We start from the raw sequence: 7984 nt of genomic DNA, 5'->3' as shown, positions 1-7984 counted from the left end.
AAAGAATGGAGGTGAGGTGAACTTGTGGGAAATATTGTGAACATTCCATCCAATCGCTGGCCCTCGATCATCTCCAAGAATTGAACCACCAAGTCTCTCTCTATCTCCCCTACATCAACACACGGACTGGTACCTGACTTCTTTGACACTCAACACTGCATCCAGGCCTATGATAAATTGGCTAAATCCGAAACTGGCACTCAGAACAGTTTTTCCGGTTTCAATTACAGCACAATGGCTTCAACCACGAACCACATGTCTGACAAACACCACAAATTAAATAATATATTGCACCTCATAAAATAATGTTTCCATGAGGTTATGCCCTTGTGCGCGTGCGTCTAGGGCGCGGTCACTCAATTGGCACATTAAAGGTGCGCGGGGATAAAGAGGCGTGACAAGTGGCTCAGCTGGGAGGTCCTAGAACGCACATGTTCTCTCCGGGCGTGGTCGTGGCGGGGTTTAGGAACCATAGGCGATTCCCGTTGGCTCCTGGACATGACAGACGTGGGTCGGGCGTGTCTGAAGTGTGAAAGTGGGCATGTTATCAGCGGTCAAAGGAAGTGGCTAGTTTTCCATTCCATCCATTCATAGCGCAACCGCTCATAACGTGCACTGACGCATAGGCGAGATAGGGATCAGCGAGAGAGAGACAGAGAGAGGGTTGGATTAGGGCACTGACAGCCACCTCAGTCAAACAGTTGAGAGACACACGGTCACAACCTGCTGAGGGGGCAAAACTAACGGGACCGGAAAGTCTAAATCCAATCCAGATCACCTTTTAACCGATTAGGGAGAGAGGACCAACCGACCACCTCGAGACCCCGCACTGATTGAAAAGAGGGCAGAGTTGGAGAGTAAAACAATCAGTTTTGAAAAAGAAGTAAAATTGATCTATCCAGCCACCCTTTACTCTGAACCATGGAGCGCAAAATCCCTGACTTCGCTGGTACCTGGAAGATGAAGAGCTCAGAGAACTTCGAGGAGCTTCTCAAAGCGCTGGGTGAGTGATGATGATGATGATGGTGGTGGGGGTGGTGATGATGGCGATGAAGGGGATGGTGGTAAATATTTGTGGTACATATATCCCTAACTTTATTATGGTCTATTATTATAGCAGTTATTTAATTATTACTGATTGAATACAGCTATCTGAACACACTAATACAATGTAGGTCAGATACGTGTCTCTCTCTCTCCCACACACACACACACACACACACACACACAATGGTTCATGCATGCACTTATTAATCAGACATGTGGTGTACTCTGTGCGTCGCGTGAGTGGGGGGTCTTTGTAATTCTGTCGAACCCAAAACTCAATGCTTGCCCCCCCAGCCAGCTTCACCCTTCTCTCCCCCTCCCCTCACTGCCCCACTCCCCCAGCCAGCCTCCCCTCCCCCTCGCCTCACTCCGCCAGACAATGGAGACAAACGGCGGCACCTCTGTCCGTGTCACCGCGCGGAGAAAAATAACATCACATCGTGCAAGTGTGTGTGTGGGATCGGAAGAAACAGACGCTTCAAAGAGAAGAGTCCGTTATGACGTGACAGTGCAGGCCATTTAGATTATTATCAGGCCGCATGCTGTTTCACTGTCATTTCATTCTCAATCTTAAAGGCCTCGCTCCACACCTGCAGCAGTTTGCATGGAATAAAAAGACAACGCCTGTTCATTTATCTGGCAGGGTGTGTGAGTGTGTCTGTCAGTGGTTGCCAATTTTCGTATTTTTACTAAAATACAAGGGCATACCAGAAATACATGTATATCAACACATAAGCACATATGGGAGGGAGGATCGAGAGAGAGAAGCCTGTGTTCGTGCGCAAAAGTGCAATATGTGTCTGTGTTATGAACTAGTTCTAAATGCCACCATTGTTCCTGCCGGAATAACCGGAGTCAGTGGCGCATCACCGGCCGGGCGCGCGCATTCCAATTTCCTGGTTTGACTGACGCACCAATTAACATAAATCTGCTCTCCGTCTTAACCCATCATTACCCACGCGAGGGGTGTGTGTGAGGGGTAGCGTGCTGAGAGATAGAGAAGGGGGTGAGGTGGGGGCCAGAGGATAGAAAGAGGAAAAAGGGTCAAACAAAAGAAAAAAAGAAAAGAGAGAGAGATGATGAAATAAAACTGACAGAGAGATCGGCCAGGGAGATGGTGTGTGTGTGTGTGTGTGTGTGTGTGTGTGTGTGTGTGTGTGTGTGTGTGTGTGTGTGTGTGTGTGTGTGTGTGTGTGTGTGTGTGTGTGTGTGTGTGTGTGTGTGTGTGTGTGTGTGTGTGAAGGGAGGAGAAGGGGAGCTGTACCCATAAAAGGGAGGGACTGTATGTGAGGAAAGTAACTCAGACAGACAGAGAGGAGGAGAGGACAGACTGACTGGGTCTAATGCTTTACCTGGCATTAACACGTACATACACACACACACGCACACACACACGCACACAGACACACACACAAACACGCACACACACGCACACACACACACAGACGCAGGACATTCACAGACGTAGACGTGCACACAGACCTACTGGCATGGTGAGGAGCAGAAATATTTGGTCAGACTCTCTAGAGAGAACAGAGGCAACTCTATCTGCACACACTTGGATGCTAAAACACACACACACACACACACACACACACACACACACACACACACACACACACACACACACACACACACACACACACACACACACACACACACACACACACACACATGGTAGTTCTCTAATGTACCTAGGTATTGGTGTGACTGACAGAGAGGAATGATCCCATGATCCTTTGGGTTTCATTAGAGGCTAGAGCGCAGCTGGATGCAACCTGTCCCCACTCCTCCTTCATCCCTCCTTCCCCTCCTCCTCTGTCTACCCCGTTCCAAATGCTTCCTATGGCCTCTGCTCTTTGACCTTTAACCCTGACCGTCTGTGTGAGTGTGTGTGTGTGTGTGTGTGGTGTGTGTGTGAGTAGTGTGTGTGTGAGTGTGTGTGTGGTATGGTATGGGTGTGTGAGTAGTGTGTGTGTGGTGTGGGTGGGTGAGTAGTGTGTGTGTGAGTAGTGTGTGTGTGGTGTGGGTGTGTGAGTAGTGTGTGTGTGAGTAGTGTGTGTGGGTGTGTGAGTAGTGTGTGAGGTGTGGGTGTGTGAGTACTGTGTGTGGAGTGTGGGTGTGTGAGTAGTGTGTGTGGGGTGTGGGTGTGTAAGTAGTGTGTGGGTGTGTGAATAGTGAGTGTGGGTGTGTGAATAGTGTGTGTGGGGTGTGTGGGTGTGTAAGTAGTGTGTGTGGGGTGTGGGTGTGTGAGTAGTGTGTGTGTGGTGTGGGTGTGTAAGTAGTGTGTGTGGGGTGTGGGTGTGTGTGTGTGTGGTGTGGGTGTGTAAGTAGTGTGTGTGGGTGTGTGGGTGTGTGAATAGTGTGTGTGGTGTGTGGGTGTGTGAATAGTGTGTGTTGGGTGTGGGTGTGTGAGTAGTGTGTGGGTGTGTGAATAGTGTGTGGGTGTGTGAATAGTGTGTGTGGGGTGTGGGTGTGTGAGTAGTGTGTGTGTGGTGTGGGTGTGTAAGTAGTGTGTGTGGGGTGTGGGTGTGTGAGTAGTGTGTGTGTGGTGTGGGTGTGTAAGTAGTGTGTGTGGGTGTGTGAGTAGTGTGTGTGGGGTGTGGGTGTGTGAGTAGTGTGTGTGGGTGTGTAAGTAGTGTGTGTGTGGTGTGGGTGTGTGAGTAGTGTGTGTGGGTGTGTGAGTAGTGTGTGTGTGGTGTGGGTGTGTGAGTAGTGTGTGTGGGGTGTGGGTGTGTAAGTAGTGTGTGTGGGTGTGTGAGTAGTGTGTGTGGGGTGTGGGTGTGTGAGTAGTGTGTGTGGGTGTGTGAGTAGTGTGTGGGTGTGTGAGTAGTGTGTGTGGGGTGTGGGTGTGTAAGTAGTGTGTGTGGGTGTGTGAGTAGTGTGTGTGGGGTGTGGGTGTGTGAGTAGTGTGTGTGGGTGTGAGTAGTGTGTGTGTGGGGTGTGGGTGTGTAAGTAGTGTGTGTGGGTGTGTGAGTAGTGTGTGTGGGGTGTGGGTGTGTGAGTAGTGTGTGTGGGGTGTGGGTGTGTGAGTAGTGTGTGTGGGTGTGTGAGTAGTGTGTGGGTGTGTGAGTAGTGTGTGTGGGGTGTGGGTGTGTAAGTAGTGTGTGTGGGTGTGTGAGTAGTGTGTGGGTGTGTGAATAGTGTGTGTGGAGTGTGGGTGTGTGGGGTGTGAGTAGTGTGTGGGGTGTGGGTGTGTAAGTAGTGTGTGTGTGGTGTGGGTGTGTGAATAGTGTGTGTGGGGTGTGGGTGTGTGAGTAGTGTGTGTGTGGTGTGGGTGTGTAAGTAGTGTGTGTGTGGTGTGGGTGTGTGAATAGTGTGTGTGGGGTGTGGGTGTGTGAATAGTGTGTGTGGGGTGTGGGTGTGTGAGTAGTGTGTGTGGGTGTGTGAGTAGTGTGTGTGGGTGTGTAAGTAGTGTGTGTGGGTGTGTCAGTGGTGTGTGTGTGGAGTGTGGGTGTGTAAGTAGTGTGTGTGGGTGTGTGAGGGGTGTGGGTGTGTAAGTAGTGTGTGTGTGGTGTGGGTGTGTAAGTAGTGTGTGTGGGTGTGTGAGGGGTGTGGGTGTGTAAGTAGTGTGTGTGTGGTGTGGGTGTGTAAGTAGTGTGTGTGGGTGTGTGAGTAGTGTGTGTGGGTGTGTAAGTAGTGTGTGTGTGGTGTGGGTGTGTGAGTAGTGTGTGGGGTGTGGTTGTGTAAGTAGTGTGTGTGGGTGTGTCAGTGGTGTGTGTGTGGAGTGTGGGTGTGTAAGTAGTGTGTGTGGGTGTGTGAGGGGTGTGGGTGTGTAAGTAGTGTGTGTGTGGTGTGGGTGTGTGAGTAGTGTTTGTGGCGTGTGGGTGTGTGAATAGTGTGTGTGGGGTGTGGGTGTGTGAATAGTGTGTGTGGGGTGTGGGTGTGTGAGTAGTGTGTGTGGGTGTGTGAGTAGTGTGTGGGTGTGTGAGTAGTGTGTGTGGGGTGTGGGTGTGTAAGTAGTGTGTGTGGGTGTGTGAGTAGTGTGTGGGTGTGTGAATAGTGTGTGTGGAGTGTGGGTGTGTGGGGTGTGAGTAGTGTGTGGGGTGTGGGTGTGTAAGTAGTGTGTGTGTGGTGTGGGTGTGTGAATAGTGTGTGTGGGGTGTGGGTGTGTGAGTAGTGTGTGTGTGGTGTGGGTGTGTGAATAGTGTGTGTGGGGTGTGGGTGTGTGAGTAGTGTGTGTGGGTGTGAGTAGTTTGTGTGTGGGGTGTGGGTGTGTAAGTAGTGTGTGTGGGTGTGTGAGTAGTGTGTGTGGGGTGTGGGTGTGTGAGTAGTGTGTGTGGGGTGTGGGTGTGTGAGTAGTGTGTGTGGGTGTGTGAGTAGTGTGTGGGTGTGTGAGTAGTGTGTGTGGGGTGTGGGTGTGTAAGTAGTGTGTGTGGGTGTGTGAGTAGTGTGTGGGTGTGTGAATAGTGTGTGTGGAGTGTGGGTGTGTGGGGTGTGAGTAGTGTGTGGGGTGTGGGTGTGTAAGTAGTGTGTGTGTGGTGTGGGTGTGTGAATAGTGTGTGTGGGGTGTGGGTGTGTGAGTAGTGTGTGTGTGGTGTGGGTGTGTAAGTAGTGTGTGTGTGGTGTGGGTGTGTGAATAGTGTGTGTGGGGTGTGGGTGTGTGAATAGTGTGTGTGGGGTGTGGGTGTGTGAGTAGTGTGTGTGGGTGTGTGAGTAGTGTGTGTGGGTGTGTAAGTAGTGTGTGTGGGTGTGTCAGTGGTGTGTGTGTGGAGTGTGGGTGTGTAAGTAGTGTGTGTGGGTGTGTGAGGGGTGTGGGTGTGTAAGTAGTGTGTGTGTGGTGTGGGTGTGTAAGTAGTGTGTGTGGGTGTGTGAGGGGTGTGGGTGTGTAAGTAGTGTGTGTGTGGTGTGGGTGTGTAAGTAGTGTGTGTGGGTGTGTGAGTAGTGTGTGTGGGTGTGGGTGTGTAAGTAGTGTGTGTGGGTGTGTGAGTAGTGTGTGTGGGGTGTGGGTGTGTGAGTAGTGTGTGTGGGTGTGTAAGTAGTGTGTGTGTGGTGTGGGTGTGTGAGTAGTGTGTGTGGGTGTGTGAGTAGTGTGTGTGTGGTGTGGGTGTGTGAGTAGTGTGTGTGGGGTGTGGGTGTGTAAGTAGTGTGTGTGGGTGTGTGAGTAGTGTGTGTGGGGTGTGGGTGTGTGAGTAGTGTGTGTGGGTGTGTGAGTAGTGTGTGGGTGTGTGAGTAGTGTGTGTGGGGTGTGGGTGTGTAAGTAGTGTGTGTGGGTGTGTGAGTAGTGTGTGTGGGGTGTGGGTGTGTGAGTAGTGTGTGTGGGTGTGAGTAGTGTGTGTGTGGGGTGTGGGTGTGTAAGTAGTGTGTGTGGGTGTGTGAGTAGTGTGTGTGGGGTGTGGGTGTGTGAGTAGTGTGTGTGGGGTGTGGGTGTGTGAGTAGTGTGTGTGGGTGTGTGAGTAGTGTGTGGGTGTGTGAGTAGTGTGTGTGGGGTGTGGGTGTGTAAGTAGTGTGTGTGGGTGTGTGAGTAGTGTGTGGGTGTGTGAATAGTGTGTGTGGAGTGTGGGTGTGTGGGGTGTGAGTAGTGTGTGGGGTGTGGGTGTGTAAGTAGTGTGTGTGTGGTGTGGGTGTGTGAATAGTGTGTGTGGGGTGTGGGTGTGTGAGTAGTGTGTGTGTGGTGTGGGTGTGTAAGTAGTGTGTGTGTGGTGTGGGTGTGTGAATAGTGTGTGTGGGGTGTGGGTGTGTGAATAGTGTGTGTGGGGTGTGGGTGTGTGAGTAGTGTGTGTGGGTGTGTGAGTAGTGTGTGTGGGTGTGTAAGTAGTGTGTGTGGGTGTGTCAGTGGTGTGTGTGTGGAGTGTGGGTGTGTAAGTAGTGTGTGTGGGTGTGTGAGGGGTGTGGGTGTGTAAGTAGTGTGTGTGTGGTGTGGGTGTGTAAGTAGTGTGTGTGGGTGTGTGAGGGGTGTGGGTGTGTAAGTAGTGTGTGTGTGGTGTGGGTGTGTAAGTAGTGTGTGTGGGTGTGTGAGTAGTGTGTGTGGGTGTGTAAGTAGTGTGTGTGTGGTGTGGGTGTGTGAGTAGTGTGTGGGGTGTGGTTGTGTAAGTAGTGTGTGTGGGTGTGTCAGTGGTGTGTGTGTGGAGTGTGGGTGTGTAAGTAGTGTGTGTGGGTGTGTGAGGGGTGTGGGTGTGTAAGTAGTGTGTGTGTGGTGTGGGTGTGTGAGTAGTGTTTGTGGCGTGTGGGTGTGTGAATAGTGTGTGTGGGGTGTGGGTGTGTGAATAGTGTGTGTGGGGTGTGGGTGTGTGAGTAGTGTGTGTGGGTGTGTGAGTAGTGTGTGGGTGTGTGAGTAGTGTGTGTGGGGTGTGGGTGTGTAAGTAGTGTGTGTGGGTGTGTGAGTAGTGTGTGGGTGTGTGAATAGTGTGTGTGGAGTGTGGGTGTGTGGGGTGTGAGTAGTGTGTGGGGTGTGGGTGTGTAAGTAGTGTGTGTGTGGTGTGGGTGTGTGAATAGTGTGTGTGGGGTGTGGGTGTGTGAGTAGTGTGTGTGTGGTGTGGGTGTGTGAATAGTGTGTGTGGGGTGTGGGTGTGTGAGTAGTGTGTGTGGGTGTGAGTAGTTTGTGTGTGGGGTGTGGGTGTGTAAGTAGTGTGTGTGGGTGTGTGAGTAGTGTGTGTGGGGTGTGGGTGTGTGAGTAGTGTGTGTGGGGTGTGGGTGTGTGAGTAGTGTGTGTGGGTGTGTGAGTAGTGTGTGGGTGTGTGAGTAGTGTGTGTGGGGTGTGGGTGTGTAAGTAGTGTGTGTGGGTGTGTGAGTAGTGTGTGGGTGTGTGAATAGTGTGTGTGGAGTGTGGGTGTGTGGGGTGTGAGTAGTGTGTGGGGTGTGGGTGTGTAAGTAGTGTGTGTGTGGTGTGGGTGTGTGAATAGTGTGTGTGGGGTGTGGGTGTGTGAGTAGTGTGTGTGTGGTGTGGGTGTGTAAGTAGTGTGTGTGTGGTGTGGGTGTGTGAATAGTGTGTGTGGGG

The 7984-nt window shown here is 51.5% G+C and overlaps 1 protein-coding gene across 1 annotated transcript in view; it reads left to right on the top strand.

Moving 5' to 3' along the window:
- The first annotated feature begins 401 nt into the window (after positions 1 to 401).
- The window catches only part of LOC139572310 (cellular retinoic acid-binding protein 2-like), a 16110-nt gene continuing 8527 nt past the window's right edge, over positions 402 to 7984 (top strand). Inside the window, exon 1 of the mRNA XM_071394995.1 lies at positions 402 to 1003. Within this exon, the coding sequence (XP_071251096.1) occupies positions 922 to 1003 (82 nt within the window). The 5' untranslated portion in view covers positions 402 to 921. The remainder of the gene's footprint in view (positions 1004 to 7984) is intronic.

This window comes from Salvelinus alpinus, chromosome 4, assembly GCF_045679555.1.
Source record: "Salvelinus alpinus chromosome 4, SLU_Salpinus.1, whole genome shotgun sequence".
NCBI lineage: Eukaryota > Metazoa > Chordata > Actinopteri > Salmoniformes > Salmonidae > Salvelinus > Salvelinus alpinus.
The sequence above is the reverse complement of the archived record's forward strand: the minus strand, read 5'-3'. Positions and strand labels throughout refer to the sequence as shown.